Source organism: Coenobita brevimanus, chromosome 55, assembly GCF_032717465.1.
Source record: "Coenobita brevimanus isolate Jiangsu-jjx chromosome 55, ASM3271746v2, whole genome shotgun sequence".
In the NCBI taxonomy this organism is placed as follows: domain Eukaryota; kingdom Metazoa; phylum Arthropoda; class Malacostraca; order Decapoda; family Coenobitidae; genus Coenobita; species Coenobita brevimanus.
The window spans coordinates 37,143,167-37,162,722 of NC_137008.1; the positions used below are offsets into that span (position 1 = coordinate 37,143,167).

Sequence of the window (19,556 nt, forward strand, 5' to 3'; positions counted from 1 at the left end):
AAATCTTAAAGGAAAACTATCGTAATTAATTTTATGCATCTCACGGAGTGACCGGCTGCTGACATGTAAAAGGAACCATAACTCCTCCATAACCCAGATCCTCCGCCACTGCCTCGCCGCCTCTTTGAATTTCAGTCACTGTAGCTCTGATTTTCACTTACATGACGGGAAAATCATATAGATGAACTGACGCCTACATGGCTGAGGCAAAAATAAAAGTGAGCTTACTGAAGCCTACATGACTGGATGAATATAATAATGCCTAGGCCTACGTGGCTGAGAAAAACATCAAGTGCACTGACTGACGCCTACGCGTGCATGAACAGGGTTATGGGCTGAAGTTCGCAAAACTATCATACCATTTTTTTCCCCGTTAACTAAGACATTTTCCTACGGTAGGAAGAGACATGGGAAGACTGAAGTAGGGAGGAGGTTAGGGCAAGGAGCTGAGGGTGAAGAGCGAAGCAGAGAAGGAACACGGGAAGGAAGAATATTAACTGATAGGGAGATGGTCAGAAAAAAGACTAAATTGTGTATATAGGGACAAGAAAGAGCTACAAGATGTGTAGAAGGAAATGGGAAGAAGTAAAGGCGAAACAGAGGACAAGAACTGAAAGAAAATTTAAATGCAGGACAAAAAATAAATAAATAAATAAAAATGGCTGCAGGCTGGATGATGGACAAGGAGAGGGTTAAAAGGTGTTCGACCTGACAAGGAAAGAAGAGAAAGCCAGAAGGACAAAAACAAACGAAAGCCTGGAGGGAGGGTGCTGTAGGAAGGAGAAAGAAAATAGGAAAAAAGAAAGAGGAGAAGCAAAGGACATGGGAAACAAAAGTGAGGAACAAAGAAAGAACAGACGAATAAGAGAATGAGAATACTAAACCTGACAGAGAAGACCACGAAACGAGGATAAAAGACTAGAGAAAAAGACAAGGCAAGGACGAAATAAGGATAAGAAAATATAAAAAAGGCGGGTCCTCTGGTTGCCTGGGTGATTTGACGCTCCGGGCTGTAATATATCTCTTTTATTGCACGATTTAGTTTATGAGACAACACACCGGGCCGCCATTTTCTCCCGGGAAAGGCAGAGGAAGATGTCTGTGTCTTGGGTTAGGTGGGCCCTTGGGACCGGCAGGAGGAGAGAAAGAGAGTGGAATTAGAGGAGAGAAGATGAAAGGAAAAGAAGGGGGGGGGGGAAGGAAAAGAGAGGGTGAGGACAGGGGCAGGGGAAGGAAGGAAAGAAAGAGGAAGAAGGGAAAGGGAGTACGAGAAGGAAAAGGATGAAAGGGAGAGACGAGAGAGAGGTGAGGGGGAGAGTACATGGACGGGGGAAAGATAAAGTTATATGAAAGGAGAAGTAAAGGAAAGAAGACAGAGGAGGATAAGAAAAGAAAAAGGGAGAGGAAAGGAGGCATGTGAAGGTATAGGAAGACATCAGTGTTTTGCCTGGGGAGGACCCTTGGGAGTTGCTGGAGAGTGAGAGAAAAAGGAAAGGCAGAGAGGAAACGAAGAAAAAGATGGAAAAGAGTGCAGAAATGGAGGAGAGAGACTACTGCTATTATTTCTAATATTACCATTATCACCACTACAACTATAACTAGCAACCATCACCATTGCTACTTCTATCTTACCATCACTATTACTAACACCACACCATTACTACTACTACTACTACAACTACTACTATTGCTACTTTACTACTACTACGGTGCTACTACTGCCGCTGCTACTAATACTACTACTACAGCAACTACTATCCCTTCCACAACTGTACCAGCACCACCACTACAACTACTACTATTGCTACTTTACTACTACTACGGTACTACTGCTGCCGCTGCTACTAATACTACTACTACAGCAACTACTATCCCTTCCACAACTGTACCACCACCACCACTACTACTACTACTACTACTACTGCTACTACTACTACCACTGTTAGTACTACTACTTATGCCAGTCAGTAGTAGTAGCAGTATTGCAGCAGCAGTACACCAACTTACATTGGTGTAGAATGAGTCTGTATTGTATTGAGTTCGCTGTCTCTTGAGGTCATCCTCTGCGTTGCCATTCATGTCTCGGTGCTCGTCTGCAAAGTAACACATATTAGTCCAGACGAGTGTTTACTGAAGTGTGGCAGAGAGGTGAGTTAGGCAATCCTGGGCAATACGTCTGACAATACATAAAAAGACGAATTAACAGAGATAGGATGATTACACGATAGATAGATGGATAGACAAAGACAGACAGACAGACGGACAGACAGATAGATAGATATATTGATAGAAAGGTAGACAGACAGATAGATACAGAGAGAGAGAGAGAGAGAGAGAGAGAGAGAGAGAGAGAGAGAGAGAGAGAGAGAGAGAGAGAGAGAGAGAGAGAGAGAGAGAGAGAGAGAGAGACTGGTATAAGCGACTCAACTTTCCGCCTTTGACTCCCCGTAATAACTGTTGATGGGACGCTCTTGTGCGTGTGTGTGTGTGTGTGTGTGTGTGTGTGTGTGTGTGTGTGTGTGTGTGTGTGTGTGTGTGTGTGTGTGCTGGTCGGAGGGAGGAAGGTATCATTGTGAAGAGTGTGACAGATAGAGAGCGGAGTGAATCGTGAAGCAGAGTGTGGATCAAGAGTGAGAGTGCAGGGCTGACTGTAAGGTGGCGTGAGGCAGAATGGTGTCGACAGGGGGGCAGAAAGGCAATGTGGAGTATCAGTGTGGAGAAAGGGTGGGAAGTTATAGTGAGGATAAAGGATGTGACACTGACAGAGAGTGAGAGACAAGGTAGATGAGGCAGAGTACCTATGGAATGACAGTGTGGAGAACCAGTGTTTAGTAGACAGAGTGTGGGAGACAAGGTGGAAGAGACAAGGCGTGAAGTATCAGTGTGGGGTAATTATGTGGAGTTATAAGAGACAGTGTGGTGCAACAGTATCGAAAAAAATACGTGATGATTACACAGGCGAGAGACAAAGTTCATATTGTCGTCAGGTAAAGAAGCTCCCTAACACCTATTCCTTGGCGATACATTTCTGGATATGGCTGGTTAATATCCTTTTGTACATCATTTATGAAAAGTATGGCGATATTGAAAGGATTTGTATAACACAGAAGAGGACAGTAAGGTACAATAAACAAAATATATCACTTATGAAAAGATGTTAGGAAGCTTCCTTAACAGAGAACATCAGCCAAAGAGTAGGTTTAAGACAAAATGGATTTGAATGTGGAGATAACGGTTAGTGGAATAGCCAAGGAGTGTGGAGTGAAATGTCTGTGTGGTCAGCGTTGTGTAGCTCCACCTCTCAGTGTCAGATAATCTCAGGCTTACAACTCCAGCACAGAGTGGCTGGTTTTAACTTGTTTTCCTTCTATTATCTCTTGTTATGTGTCCAGTGGCCTAGTGGTTAGAATACCCCAATCAAAGTGACAGACCTGCTAAAAGAATGATTGGAGGATTTTCGATCGCATATCCCACGAAGAGGATTAGACTGATCCAGTGGTCATGTACCCTTAAATGTACTGGACTACGGTAGTACAGCCTCAGGACCCTACTCACCGACCAGGGTGCTATGGGATTAGTTGTTATCTTTAACGGCTGCCGTTACGGATCAAGAACTTATTCATCGTCATTCTTTTACCCACATCGTTCATTCATCTATCTTCCACTCCAACAACAGTGTACAATACACCTTATCATGTACTCATTCACCTACTACTCCACACACACACACACACACACACACACACACACACACACACACACACACACACACATACTGCTTGCTGGTACAGTGGTAACGTTCTCGCTTGCCATCCGGTAGACAGGAGTTCGCGCCTCGCTCAGGTTGCGAAAAGTTTCACTGACAAAGTGGGTGGTTACTGTCCCCCTTGAGCAAGGGGATGGGTGTGTGCGTGTGTGAAGGTCACAGCCTTGCCCTTAGATCGGACTATATGAGCTCTCAGCTCCCTTCCGGGAGGGTAAAAGCTGACGATCACGACCATCGAGTGATCCTGACCGACCCGGTGAATTACACACACACACACACACACACACACACACACACACACACACTCTTCTTCATAACATCCACTTGTTCATCTTCCACTACCCAGGAACTGCCATCCATTTTTGAACTTTGTTCGTTTGTCATCCCCCTCCCTCACCCTCTCTAAAACCAACTCTTTCCTCCCTTATCCCTTCCCATTCTCAGCCTTTCTCCTTCCTTCCTGTTTCTGCACTCATTCTTCCTTCATCTCCCTCTCTCCACAATCCTTCCATAACCCCCTCTCCCTCTCCACAACCCTTCCCCCCTCTCTCTCTCCATAAATATTCCTTCCCTTCTTTCAGCCAACTCTATCTCTCTCTCTCTCTCTCTCTCTCTCTCTCTCTCTCTCTCTCTCTCTCTCTCTCTCCCATTTCTTTCCTCCCGTCCCTTCCTTCTTCGTCTCCCTTCCCTTCCCTTTCATTCTCTTCTTCCCTTTCCATCCCTCACCTCCTCGTCCTTCCCTTCATTTCTGTCCACCACTTTTCTCTACTTCCTTTCTCTCTCATCCTCCCTCAACTCCCTCCCTTTCCCTCCCATTCTTCGCGGCAGCTTACACGGGAGGGGAAGGGAGGGGAGGGGAGGGGGGACTAACATATCTATTCTCTCTGATAATTAGGTGGCTGGAGAGAGATGATCTTACTCTGAAAGGTATTTAAAACTCGGTCTCAAGTTTGTGGTGGTGGGCGAGGGAGAAGGGTCACGAGACGGATGGAGGGAGTCACATAGATATACAGACCACACATACCTTATGGCTCTTTTGAGGTGGTCTGGTCTTCAAACTAACAGTACTGGTATTAACCTTGTCATGGAAGTATTAAAAAGGAAACAATGGCAGGAGAGAACGAATGGATGCATGAATGAATGAAAAAAAGGAAGGAAGAAAGGCAGGAACGGAGACAAGAAGGGATGTAGAGAGAAATGAAGGTAAGGAAGAGAGGGAGGAGGGGAGGGAAGAAGAGAAAGGTGAACGGAAGGATGGGAGGTAAGGATGAAGCAAAGGAAGGGGGACTGGAATGGAGGCTGGGAAGAAAATGGAGGTAGGGATGATGGAGAAAGTAAGAGAGGCAGGAAGAGATGAATGAAACGAGGACGGCAGGTGGAGATGGACGAAAGGAGAATAGGAAGAAGGGATGCAGGCAAAAGAATAGAAAGTATAGGATGAGATGGAGGAAAGGTGTAAAGATGTATATGACGGAGGGGATGTAAGTTAGGAAGGCACGCCAGTGGAGAGGGATAGCGTGATATAGAGGCGATTCGTTTGTGACCACCCCTTCTGTGCTTAAGGTGTCTGGCTGTAAAATGACAGGCAGACAGAACAAGAGGTGGCAGGTAGTATCCCAAACTCACGAAAATACGGCCCCCAATACTGCGATCAGCAAAAAGAATGGTCCCTGGAGGATATGAATACCGGGACCAAGATTCACAAACGTTAATCAGTTTCGTCTTAACTGTGATTGGCTTCTGCGGGATGAACAAGTATCGTATACTCGGTGAAGGAGACTTTCTAAAATTTCCTTTTTCCTTCTTCCTCAGCTACCTATTTTGCGTACTACACCAACTCTTCTTTCTGTGACTGACGTAGATTGCTTAAATATCATAAAAGAGAATGTTAGTGTGCCGTAGACTATGCAGAAACAACTGGTAAGGAAGAGGTGCTAGAACGCCTCCTTAGTCCACAATAATACAGTTCCCCCAAACTTGGAAATATGCTGCACTCTCCTTCACTTGTCCTCCCTACGAAAATATATGTTAGGTACGACATGAAATCGATCATAAGCTTATTTGTGAATCTCAGCCCATGGTATCGATTTACAAACAATTTTACAATCAGTTTTTTTTATCGTAACTTTAATCTAGTTTTGTAGGGAGGCTAAGGAAAGGTGAGTGCAGAATCTTTCCGTGGCTCTTGTTCTAAGAAAAGCACATTTTAGTTACAAGAGGGAATTGACTGAAAGTTTGTTAGAGAGTAACGAAAAGGAACTTTCTGTGAGTATGTAGGTTACAAGAGGGAACTGACTATTAATCTGTGAGCTACGTGAGGAAAGTGATTTTGAGTTTGTGAGTTACGAGTGGGAATTGACTATGACTGAGTTACAAGAATGAACGAAGTTTGTTAGTTATGAGAGGACAGTGACTGTTTGTCTGTGAGCTAAAAGTTGGAAGTGACTGTCTGTGAGCTGTGAGAAGGATTTGACTGAAAGTTTATTTGTGCATCCTGATCTAGAGTGTGTTTCCCCGTCTCCCCCTGGTCTCGCAGCTGACACTCGGACCATATTGTAAGGCAACACACAGCGCTGGTTCCGGTGACTGGTCGGGCTCAATTCCGCGGCCAAGTAGTGACGTCCGCGGCCTGGGAGGGGCAGGGGAGAGGTAGTGGAGAAGGAAGTGGAGGAAGGAGAGGGTGATGATGAGGGAGAGGGAGAGGGGGAAGGAGAAGGGGTAAAGGAAAGATGGGGGAGAGGAAGAGAGGGGTAGGGAGAGGGAAAGAGAGAAGGGAAACGGAGGGGAGTTTGCGGGGTAAAGGAGATGGTGATGGAAGGGTAGGGGGGAAGGGTGAGGGGTAGAAACGGAGTCGTGATAAATACAAACATCAACGACGACATCCCGCCTGCCCCTCCCTCCTCTCCACTGCTCAGGGGGACAAAGGAAGGATGCACGTCCGGTCACAACCAGTCACAAACAAACTTACGAACGGTGCCCTCACCTAACTAAGATCGTTTTTTCCTCTATACTAGCGATTTTCCCTGTCGTATTTTAAGATCTGATTTTCTCTGTCGTAATTGAAGATCTGGTTTTCCCTATCGTATTTTAAGATCTGATTTTCCCTGCCGTATTTTAAGATCTGACTTTTCCCTATCGTATTTTAACATCTGATTTGCCCTGTTGTAATTGAAGATGTAATTTTCCATGTCGTAAATTAAGATCTGATTGCTGCTTGTCGTACCCAAAAATCTGATATTTCCCTGTCGTAACTAAGACCTGGTTTTGCGGGAAGGTCAAGGAAAGAGAACGATAAACAAACCTGGCACGAATTCCCCACCGGAACGAAGACTTATTTTTGCAGGAAGGTCTAAGGAACGAAAGCACAGAGTCTTGCCATGTCATATGAACCTGAGAATCTTCGTACAAGGATCATTAACCTTTTCAAAGAGGTGCAACTTTAATGTTCTACTTCAGCTAACATCAGACGACTTCATTCAGCTGAGTGCGAGCCATAGGAATTTGAGTATTAAACAGATTTTATTTTTTAGTTTGCTCTTCTCACCTCAGGACGATTTTATTCAGTTTGGGAAAGCGCCCTTGGAGTGAAAGAGATATTGGAGACAACAACTAACTCCGGTTTGAGAAGCCTCTCCTAAGCTGAATCAAATAATCAATTAGAAGCTAGATAAAAGTGGGAAAGTACGTCACCGGACTGACAGGGTTAATGAAAGGGTGACAAGCACTCTCACATTTACGCCTTTACGTGCGGGCTGCCGTAACTAACACCATTTTTACGGATAGGTTACTTCCCTACACACTTGGTGGCAGTACTACATCACCTCTCTCTCTCTCTCTCTCTCTCTCAAAAAAAAAAAAAAAAAAAAAAAAAAAAAAAGCCATGCGTCCACGCCAAGTAACCCTGGCTGATGCATCATACCACAACACCATCATGCGTCAGTTCCAGGTGATGATGACGATGATGATGATGATGATGATGATGATTTCTTTTGTCACTGTGTTCTCTTTCTTCTTTTTAAATCTCTCCTCTAGTATCCCCTCTCCCTCATCGATTCAGTAACAACCACGGGGTCCTCAGCCCATAAGTCAAGTTTGTGTGACATCTCAAAGCAGCCACCCTGTTTAGCTATCGATCAAGGGAGTAGGAGCTTTTAGGAGGCCGGGGTAGGGAGAAGTGTGTGTGTGTGTGTGTGTGTGTGTGTGTGAGAGAGAGAGAGAGAGAGAGAGAGAGAGAGAGAGAGAGAGAGAGAGACAACGCATCTAATCTCTCTCCCTCACCATCCAATAAAAACGCCCCAAAGAAATCTTAAGGCAGCCATCCCTCTTCCGGACACACAAAATTCGATTCCCTGGAGCGAGTAGAGATTTGATGGGGGAAAAACTGTCAATCTATGTCTGGTTATTTATCACTCTCCCTGACTATTTCCCTAGGCCGTGTTGGTTTATCTGTCTGTCTCGATGTCAGTCCATCTGTCAATCATTCCATCTTTTTACATCAATCTTCCGTACAGTATATCTTACGCAATAGTTTTCTGTCTATATTTGTCAATCAGTACTAAGGTCACGGCGCGCGACTCTGAGGTTGTTATTATCGTGCCCTGGCAACCTATCATTCAAAAGTGCGTCTGATTTCGTGTATATATGAGACGCATGTGATTCGTGTATTATAAGTTTGTATATATTAATATTCGTGTATAATATATTAGTGCATAATAATATGATTCGTGTATAATTTGATACGATATCGGACGCACTTTTACGCACTTTTAAATGGTAGGTTGCCAGAGTATTATAATAACCTCAGAGTCGTGTGCCGCGACTATAGTCAAGTTATCTATCTTCCTACTGCTTCAGTGTGTTTGTCTATCTACGTCTGTCTATTTTGTCTGTTTATCTGCCCCCAAATGTTTTCATGGCAAAGAAACTGGTGGCCTCTTTACTGTGAGTGGTTCTCCTCCAAACCGAAACAAACATTCTGGCTGTGGCAAGGGAGTGATGAAAAAGCAGTCGCAATGAAGAGGACAAATGTGCCCTAACTCCGCATACGGTATTCTCTGACACAGCACTGGAGGGGTAAAAGGAGACTGGGAAGGATGGAGTGGTGGCTGGTGTGTGAGGTTATTGTACTGTAAGGGTTAAGTGTGTCCGAATTCTTTCATATTTTGCTCATACTCCCCTTCTGACACAGCACAAAGGGGGAGGGGTGGAGGATGGGGGGGTCGGGGGTCATAATATTCAAAGGATTAAGTGTGTTCCAACTCTGTCTTATTTTATCCCTTCTTCCTCATCGACATAGTACAAGGGAAGGGGGAGAGGGAAGGGGGAGAGGGGAGGGAAGGACCGAGGTAGTGGAGTTGAGGGGTGGGATGGGAGGCTGGGGGTCTTGTCTTGGGCCCCGGAAGTCCATGCGAAGGCACACCAGTGACCCCGCTGATGTGGTGACATCACTGTGACATCTTCATCATCGCCACTTCCTCCTCCCTTCCCTTCTCTATCTGTCTGTCTCTCTGTCTGTCTCTGTCTCTGTCGCTGTGTCTCTCTCTCTCACTGACCACGGCCTCAGGATCTCCCCTATCACCTTCCCCAATCGGCTATTCCAATCCCGGATCTTACCCTGACAAATGGCGCTGGTGTAGGAGGCGTCGACGGTGACTTAGGTGGCGGTGGAAGTTGTAAATATAATGGAGGTATCAGGAGAGAGAGAGAGAGAGAGGGAATGTGTGTGTGTGTGTGTGTGTGTGTGTGTGTGTGTGTAAAAGGACAGAATAAGTAGCAGAGATGGAAGAAGAGAACAAGGGATGAGGTGAAGTGGGAGAGAGCGAGGGAAAGAAGTAGGTAGGAGGGGAGGAGAAAGATACCCTATATAGAATTACCTCGGTTAATAAGCACAAAGTTTTATTTCCATCTTTGATCTGCTCTCTCTCTCTCTCTCTCTCTCTCTCTCTCTCTCTCTGTTGGACTTTCTATCTATTTATCTATCTCTCATTCCTCTTTTCGAATCCTTAACAAAAGTTTTTTTTTGTTTCTGTCTTCCTCTCGCTTCTGTTGTTGTTGTTCGTATTTCACAGCCCTGCTTCCCTCCTAACATTCTTTTTTATCTCACTTTTTCTTTTTCCCATATCTCTCTTGTCCCTCGCTTTTCTCACACTTTCTCTTTTTCTTCTGTGTCTCCTTTTGCCTCATTTTTCCTGCCACCCTTTCCTGTCTCTCTGCCATTCTTCTTTCCCTTACTGACTCCTCCCATCCGGACGCCATTTTCCCCATTCATGTCTCCCCTCCTTCCTTCCTTCCCCTCAGCCCCTCCTTCCCCTTTTCTCCTCGTCCCCCTCTGTTCCCTTTTCTCGCCCTTCTTACATCCTCTTTTCCCTACATTCCCCCTTACTCCCACGTCCCCCACCCTTACCTCTCACGTCCTTCCCCTTCCCCTCTCTCACAATTTTCTCTACTCCCGCTCTCTCCTTATTTCTTCACCTACCCCCCATGTCCTTTCTCTTTCCTCTTTTCCTCCATTTCTCCTCTCTTGCATCTTCTCTCTCCTTGCTTTTCTCTCATTCCCAATCTCTCCTCTTCGTTTCCTCCCTCTCTCTTGTCTCACGCTCCCTTTCACTCCCGTCTCTGTCTCCCTCGCCAGCTCTCCCTTTCTCCTCACATTTCCGTCCTTCCAGTCACCTCCCTCATGTCCCCTCCCTTCCACTTGCCTCCCAACCCTCATATTCTTCTCCTCCCTCTTCCTCTTCTCCCTATTTCTCCTCCCTTTCACTCTCTCCTCTTCCCCCATATCCCTCTACCTCCTCTTTCTCTATTTCCCCTCCCTTCCCCTCCTCCCTATTTCCCTCCCTCGTCCCTCCCACGCCAGCGTCCATTACCAGGCGACCCCTGGTGGCGGAGTGACCGAGCCCACCATCAAGAAATAATTAATTGCTTGTTACGAGGGCCCTGCATACTGCCCATGATGGATTGGGGGGAGGGGGGAAAGGAGGGAGAGGGGGCGGAGAAGAGAAGAATGGAGGGAGAGGGATGGGATAAAGATGAAGGATGGAGGGAAGCTCAATGAGGGATATGGCAAGAAGGGAAGGAAGGGAGGGAGTGAAGGACGGAAGAATGATGGGTGGATGTTGGGGAGGGGAAAGAGAGAGAGAGAGAAGGAGGAGAGAAGAGTAGAGGAAGGCGAGATGATGGGGAAGGAGGGATACTGAGGGGAAAGAGAGATGCTGAAAGGAGAGAGAGAGAGAGAGAGAGAGAGAGAGAGACAGACAGACAGACAGACAGACAGACAGACAGAGACAGAGACAGAGAGATGCAAAAGGTGGGAGGGAGTGATGTTGATGGAGGGAAGGATGCTGAGGGAGGGAGGGGTGCTGAGGGAGGGAGGGATGCTGAAGGAAGGAGTGGTGCTGGAGGAGGGGGGATGCTGGAGGAGAGAAAGATACTGAGGAAGGGAGGGATGCTGGGGGAGAGAGGGATGCTGAGGGAGGGAGGGATGCTGAGGGAGAGAAGGAGGGATGCTGAGGGAGGGAGGGATGCTGAGGGAGAGAAGGATGCTGAGGGAAGGAGGGATGCTGAAGGATGGAGATGGTAGATAATACATGAGAAAGAGAACAGGATGTGTGTCTGGAGAGAAAATGTTGATTGAGATGAATGGATGAAGGGGATGAAGATGATTAATATGGATGGATAGATGGATGGATGCTGTGTGTGTGTGTATGTGTGTGTGTGTGTGTGTGTGTGTGTGTGTGTGTGTGTGTGTGTGTGTGTGTGTGTGTGTGAGAGAGAGAGAGATTCTTTAAACACATACATCTAGATGATCACACACACACACACACACACACACACACAGGGGATGGGAACTCATTAACGGGATGGAGTGTTTAGTGGTGTGCGTCGCCCTCGCCTGGTTTAGGAGTGCCTGGGGATGATAAGTTAATGGAGCAGTAGGTGTCGAGGCGGATACTACGTTAGGTTTGCTTAATACACTTTACCTGCTGACTTTCTCACTCTCTCACTCACCAACTTGCACATTTTTTTTCACTCACTCTCTCACTCATTTACTTACTTTTTTCACTTTCTGACTTACTTGCTTACTTTTCACTCATTCATTTGTTTACTTTCACACTTTCACATCCACTAATTTGCTGACTTTTTCATTCACTCCCTCACTCCCTCATTTGCTCACTTTTTCAGCTACTCCTTTCTCATTTCCTTATGGACCTCGTCACCACACAAACACCGCTCTACCTATACAAACATTTATATCACCTCACTCTAAACCACCACTACCCTCACTGACCTACTCCTCACTAAACTTACTCACTCACTCAATCATCATCACCATCATCATCAACACTACACACACACACACACACACACACACACACACCATACTAGCTCACTCATCCAGTCACCATCATCATCATCACTATACTCACTCACCACCATGCTAGCACACTCACCCACTCATCATTATTATTCTTATCATCATCCTCACCATCATCATCGTCGCCACTATCAATATCATCATCACCCTCATATCACAAAATCCCTCTAATACCTGGAGTGGGAAGATTCCATAACTAGGAGCACGAAAGCACAAAAATGAGTGCCTAGTCTATCTATTTACATATTTCCAGACGCCTTAATCCCGTAAGATGTGGCCACAAACAAATCGCCTCCACGTCGCCGTGTCCCCCGCCATTTCACTGCCCTGCTCCCAGCTTACATCCCCCTCTCTCATATATCTCTCCACTCCATCCCTCCATATCATCCTCAGCTTCCCCCTCCCTCTCTCCCCCTCCACCACACTCACATACACTCTTCTCGTTAGTCTCTCGCTCTCCATCTTTTCCACATGGCCAAACCACCTCAGTTTATTTCTTCTAACGCTTTCTATCACATCGACATCCACACCACAATGCTCCTTCACTTCTTCATTTCCCTGTCTGTCTCTCCATGTGCCTAGTAACACAAAATAAACAACAAAAACAAGTGAAATAAATGAATAAATAAGTAAATAAGTAAATAACTCTTCCCCCCTTACACCTCCCCAGAGAGTCGTGTGGGAGGGGGAGAAGGGGAGAGCATCCGCCTTCATCTCATACCCACAACATTTTAATTTGACTCCAGAAAAATGTAATTGAATAAATGGGTTGTAGTGGAGGGCGTCTTTCTTCGCTGACAAAGATGGCGAGGGTTGTTAGGGGGTTTAACTGGCGCCGAGGGGTTTACAAGAGCTAAGGGGTTTAACAGTCAGGGGACTTAATAGTCAGGGGGTTTAGCTGGCAACTGGAGGTTTACAAAAGTCAAGGGGTTTCATAAGTACAGGGGGTTAGTAGTCAGGGGTTTTGCAAATCAAGAGGTTTAGCTTACTCCAGGCGGTTTACAAGAGTCTAGATGGTTTAATTGATCCAGGAGGTTTGATAGAGGCATTTTTTTTTTTTAACAGAGGAAGGGAGCGTACAAGAGTCAGAGGGTTTTACGGAGCCTGGAGCTTTGATAGAGGCAAGAGGTTTGATAGAAGCAGGGGTTTAAATGAGGTAGGAGACGTACAAGAGTCACAGAGTTTTGGTGGAGCCAGGGGATTTACAAATAAGTGGTTTAATAGTCAAGAGAGTTTACAAGAGCGAGAGGTTTTGCAAGACGAGGGGGTTAACAGAGTCAGGGTGTTTAATACGGCCAAGGGATTTACTAGGGTCAGGAGGTGCAATAGGGTCGGGGGTGAATAGTCGGAGGCTTTATTGTTATGACTTTGGTGGTCGAACTTGAGTATTTTACTTAAGCTGGCATTAGACGATTTATTTAGCTGAGAAAAATCCTAGCAGTCTTGTGCTGGAGGGATTTACTGAGGTTAGGAAAATGTCCCCTAGTCAGCCTGAGGTTTCCCCTAGCTGATAAGATCGTGTCACACACACACACACACACACACACACACACACACACACACACACACACACACACACACACACGCACGCACGCAGACGCGCGCATGTGTGTGTGTGTGTGTGTGTGTGTGTGTGTGTGTGTGTGTGTGTGTTCTGAAACAAGAATGTACTGTAATAGTATACAGTATGGTACGAAGTCAGATATTTTAACTGTGAAAACAATTGAAAAATACTTAATTTAACACTAATTCTCTCTCTCTCTCTCTCTCTCTCTCTCTCTCTCTCTCTCTCTCTCTCACACACACACACACACACACACACAACTTTCTCCCTACCCTCATCCCCTCGAAACTCTATCTCTCACTGCCTCTGCCCACTTTCCTTACCACTTTCCCTCCAATTTCCCCTCTCTTGTCGTGTCTGTCCCTCACTACTCACACATTCTCTGCCTGCTCTCTCTATACGAGTAAATCTTGTGTGTCACGATCAGTGAGTGAGAATGGTGAAAAAATACAAGGGTGAAGTTAACAGAAGGAGAGAAACAGGTTTACTTTTCAGTAAGAGTGATCTTTCCTAAGCTGAATATAAACATCTGGCGTTAACAAAAATTTAATATAACTTATGTTATCTTGCTTTTTTGTTTTTTGCTCCGTTTTCGAGGCGTTTTACTGAATGGATTGCTGGAAATTGTAATTTTCTATGCATGCGGTCTCTCAGAAACTGAATATAATCATATGGTAATAGAAAAATGAAAGACAGATGAATAAATCAATAAGCAGATAAATAATAAAGAAGCTGACTACTAAATAACTCGACTTATAAAGTCATTATGGTACAGAAGCGGTTAACCAAAACAACAATTTCCGGTCTGACCAAATATTTACACCACTAACCTGAGTCGTCTCTCTTCCTCTTGTTGATGTTGCCGTTGGGGTCGGTGTGCGGAGGGATGCCCAGGATGCCGTTGATGGAATAGGAGCCGGGACGCTGGAGGGAGGCATCATGGGAGGCAGGGGGGGCGTGGCTGATGACTGAGGTGGCGGCGGACACGGGTGACAGTGTGCCGGGCAGCCCATGTTTTGCCTTCTCTGCCGCTTTGTTTCGCACGATCCTGAGGGTCAAGATGGTGTTAGAGAACTGTATAAGGTATGGCAGAGGAGCAGAAGGGTAGGCAGGGCATGTTAGGGGTGTTAAAAGGTAGACAAGATGTGGCAGACGAATTAGAAAGGTACATCGGAGGGTGGAACGACAGTAGATGTTGCAGAGGGTGTTAGGCGGTGGCGTGATTTTGTAGGGGAAAGCGAGATGATGAATTACAGTTGTGGTGATGGTTATGTGTGTGTGTGTGTGTGTGTGTGTGTGTGTGTGTGTGTGGTTTGAAGACTGGTTGAGGCTGTGATTATGGTGGTGATGGGTGAGCGTGGTTGTAGTAATGTATGCGATTGTTGTGGTAGTTGTGGTTGTACAGTAGTAGTGAACGTGACTATGGTGGCGAATATTGCTGTGGTGGTGGATGTGACTGGGTGCAGAGATGAATGGCGTGGCAGGGAGCAGTGAGTGTTGGTGAGATAGTTATTAAAGCTGAGTGTTTTGGTGAGGTGGGAGAATCGTCACGTCGGAGGAAGGGTGATATTATTACTTGTGCTGTGACGATGAAGTGGTTATTATTATGGGAGGATTAAGGGAACGAGGGAGCGGGAAGGGGAGTATAATTATTGGTGAGGCTAATTTGATGATATGATTATACCAGAGATCAGCTGTCAGACCAGGATTTTGACATACGCGTCATAACAGGGGAAGGGAAGATGCTATACTTATTGTTACTGTTACTTCAGTCTTTTGACTATGAGAGTTAGTGTCAATATTAGGATGTGAACATGTGTTTGGCTGCATTCCGAAATGTTCTTTGGATGTATTTTTGGCATGGTAGCGATCATAAATCGCTGACATTAAACAAAAGCACATCCAGAAATTTATGAACAAAAGATCAATAATAATGATAACAATAACAACAACAACAACAACAACAACAACAACACTCATCAATTATCATCATCATCATCATCATGACAAACTATCCTCAGAGTTCCCAGTGACATGGGCTATCAAAAATAGCTGCTAAGAAGCTTTACATCTAACAAAATTAAGTGAAAAATAAATCTAAAACAACACCTCTCAAATAACGATACATGCCCAGAATCAAACACATATAATACAAAATACAAAATGGATACTAGTGCTCTACTTGGACAAATAAAGGCACTGGGTCTGGTAGTGGTGCTTTGCTGGCGATATATGTTGCGCAGGCTGACGCGCCCATGCAGAGTGGTGGGAAAGTTGACACTATTAGCTGTGGAAAAAATATGGTTGTGTGGGAGACCCTTGGAGCAGTCTGCTTGTGGACTCGCGGCTACTGTCGTCACGGAATAGTTAATATGGCTGAGGCTACTTACAAGCGTTGCATATCTTAACCAAGTGGAAATGGTCAGTGCGGTTCGTCCTTATAGCACATACTGTCAAAATACCATACCATACTTCTATAGACTCATAATGCAATGTTTAGGATTTTCGTTCGTTTTGCATTGTGATATTTGGAGGCGTCATTTATCGACTGTACAGGGTCGGTGACAAAAGTTCACCTAATATATCACATAATCTGGGTTTCGCTTTCTCTGTTGACTAGTATTTCTAAGCTAAGAGAGGCTTGGTATGATTATCACCCCATAGATGATGCTCGATGATATGATGTGCCGGGGAGGAAAGTGACGGTTATGTCCTGTGTGTGAACCAGAAGCAGTGAACATCTTGGCGAACTTTGTCTCTTACCGTACTTTCAGTTAACTGCTTATCAGGCTGCCCACTAGCACTGCAGTTATGTTTTCACTTTCCTCCTACCTCTGCTGTGTCGCAGATTGAACTCTCCAACAAGCCATCATTTACCGTATTAATTACTGCTCTATCTGTCTGTCTGTCTGTCTCTCTGCTCACTTGTCTGTTTCCTGACGCCAGATGCAGTGAGGGGGCACCCTCGACAAATGAGCATCCAGGCTTTTCTATCCTTATTCTCCCCATTCAGAAACCGCTCCTTTTCTCACACACACCACCTCCCTTACGTACTCTATATCTCCGTCCTCTGAACACGGCGTTACCATTCCTCTGCACTTTTTTATTTTTTTCAGTGCTGGAAAGACAATACGTAACATGCCAGAAATATCGCTGCGGAAGATACCAGGGAGCCCCCTAAACCCACGAGAATAAAGCTGCTTGTTACTGTATAATTTATTTCCTAACCTGAATAATATCGTATGGAGGTACCAAGAAAAAAACGACACAAGACTCCTACGTGCTAATGAGAATTTTGAGGCACACTTAATAGCAAAATAACATCGTTGAGAAAGAGGTGTCAGGTAACCTAAATCCACAAGAATTGGTCCATGAACATCAATTCGTTGCGTTTTTGTTCTATCCCTGTCCTCCCCCCCCCCCATTTTTTTCTTGTTTTTATTTCTCCTGTCCTCCCGCCTAACCTCCTCCCGCTGTGTCAGATTTCACGCACTCAAATTTACATCGATTACCACAATCTCCCTCCGCCCTTTGGGGTGGAGTACGCTGACACACACACACACACACACACACACACACACACACACACACACACACACACACACACACACACACACACGTCCGTCAGCCATCATTCATGGGGAGTACAGAGCACCTGTAACGACTCTGTGCACTTGCATGAGACGAAGTGTGTTGTGTGAATGTGGGAAATGGCACTGTGTTAAGTGACTCAGGTGCAGCAGTGCCTGATGTAGCAGTGCATGACGTGGTAGTGTGTGTGTGTGTGTGTGTGTGTGTGTGTGTGTGTGTGTGTGTGATTCTTCGGCTCCACAGTAACTTCGTACGTGCACAATTCCCCGTGCGACAGTCTCTCATTTTTACCTCCCAGGGTTGAGAGTTGTCCAGCCCTCCCATTCCCAGGGTGAAACGGTGGAAGAACTCTGGACCCTGATTCAAAACCTAACTTACGACTGAAAACCTGTCGTAGTTAAGATTTACTTTCCCAGGAACAACTAGAGAAATGACAGAATTCTACACTCTCATTCCCTTATATCTAATGAATAAAAAAAAAAAAAAAAAATGTTACAACAGTGAGTTATAGTAAGTGTCTGTGAATCTTGCCCTGGTCTGTCGCTTGAAAGGGCATGGGATAAAACACCGTAGGTCGACTTAGATTATTCACGTACGTAGTAGCCTGTTGAACTCACGACCCTACTACCATTATTTGCCTGAAAAAAATGAACCATACAGAAAACAATTGCTTTTAGTCGTGAAAGATCTATGACAGCCGATAATCTGCCTTTTTTTTAATTAAATATAAAAAAGAAACGTTTATTAATCTTTCTCGTGGGTTTATGATTCATGACAAACAAAATTTATCTTTGTTAGGGATGTTATAGCCGAACTTAGCGAAAACCCATGGCACCGTGACAATATGAGGGGTGTGTTGAAAGTGTGCCATATTTATCTTTTTACTGTTGGTTTAGGAGGCAGCCAAATATATATCCTTCTGAAGCTGAACTATCCGAGGTAAGGGAAAATCCATCATAACAGTGTGAGAGCATGATTGGTGTGTTGACAGTGTGCCACGTGAGGGTGTCCAGCACGTGGCCCTGGTGGTGGTGGTGCCGCCCTCTGTCAGCACGCACACATCAGCAGGTCGTGATTCGGATCCCCGGGGGGGTCTTGCGGGGTGTTGGGTAGCGCAGGGAGGAGTATTGATAGCGCAGTAGGAGGCGCTATGCCATACCGGGTGGTGTACTGGAGGCTGGAGGAGGAGAAGGAGGAGCAGCGGGATAAAAGATGGGGAAAACTGAGAGGAGGAAAAGAAGGGGGAGACTGAGGGGATGAAGAGAAGAAAAAGACTGTGGGAAAGATAGAAAAAAAGGAGGACTAACAAAAAGAATGGAAGACTGAGGAAAGCAGAAGATGAGGGAAACTGAAAGGAACCGTAGAAGGGGAACACTGAGAAATGGAGATGTCGGGATGCATAAGGAGAAAGGAGCAAGGGAAGGACTGAGAGGAAGAGAAGAGGAAGACTGAAAGGAAAGGGAGAACATAGATGAGAAATGCAGGACTGAGAAAGGTGTGGAGGAGGAGAGGAGGAAGACTAAGAAGTGCAGCAAGCAGTGGAGGGAAGAAGTGTAGGAAGACGGGGAGTGGAACTTTAAGGATGGGGGGGGGGAGATACTGTAGGTAAACTGATGACCGTCTGAGAACTTTGGTCAGTAATTAGCTGTTTACTAGTGGTAGAAAGGCAGCGGTGAGGGTCAGGGGGCGACAGGGGCAGCAGAGAGGGGGAGGGGGTGACAGGGGGCAGCAGAGAGTGGGAAGAGGCGATACAGACGGCGGTAAGAGAACGAGGGAGGGGGGGCAGTAGTAAGGTGCCAAGGGTGACAGGGTGCGACAAATAGGGCGGCAGTGTGCTGGTGTGGGGGGAACACACACACACACACACACACACACACACACACACACACACACACACACACACACACACACACACACACACACACACACACACACACACACACACACAACACACACACACACACACACACACAGTCCCAGAAGTGTGGCACAGCTCCAGACGCCACAGTGAGCTACCGTAGAGCCAGTGGGGGAAGGAAGTTAGGGTACAGGGACGGCAGGGAGGCACAGTATAAGGAGGCAGGGTGGAGGGATGGCAGGGAAGCAAGGTATATGGAGGTAAGGAGAGGCAAGGTAGAGGGACGGCAGGGCGTTACGAAATAGGAAAGCAGGGTAGAGGGACGGCAGGAAGACACAGTATATAGGACGGCAGGAAGGCGCGGTACAGGGAGGTAGGGAGAAGCATGGTAGAGGGACGGCAG

At 45.9% G+C, this 19,556-nt stretch overlaps 1 protein-coding gene across 5 annotated transcripts in view; it reads right to left on the reverse strand.

Annotated features, from left to right (window-relative positions):
• LOC145401373 (uncharacterized) overlaps nucleotides 1–19,556 on the reverse strand; it is a 253,052-nt gene that overhangs the window by 19,460 nt on the left and 214,036 nt on the right. For all 5 annotated transcript variants that reach the window (XM_080273703.1, XM_080273704.1, XM_080273700.1 and 2 more), the window contains 2 exons: nucleotides 14,535–14,752; nucleotides 2,008–2,093 (listed from right to left, as the gene is read on the reverse strand). In XM_080273703.1, coding sequence (XP_080129829.1) covers nucleotides 2,008–2,093; nucleotides 14,535–14,752 — 304 coding nt within the window. The remainder of the gene's footprint in view (nucleotides 1–2,007; nucleotides 2,094–14,534; nucleotides 14,753–19,556) is intronic.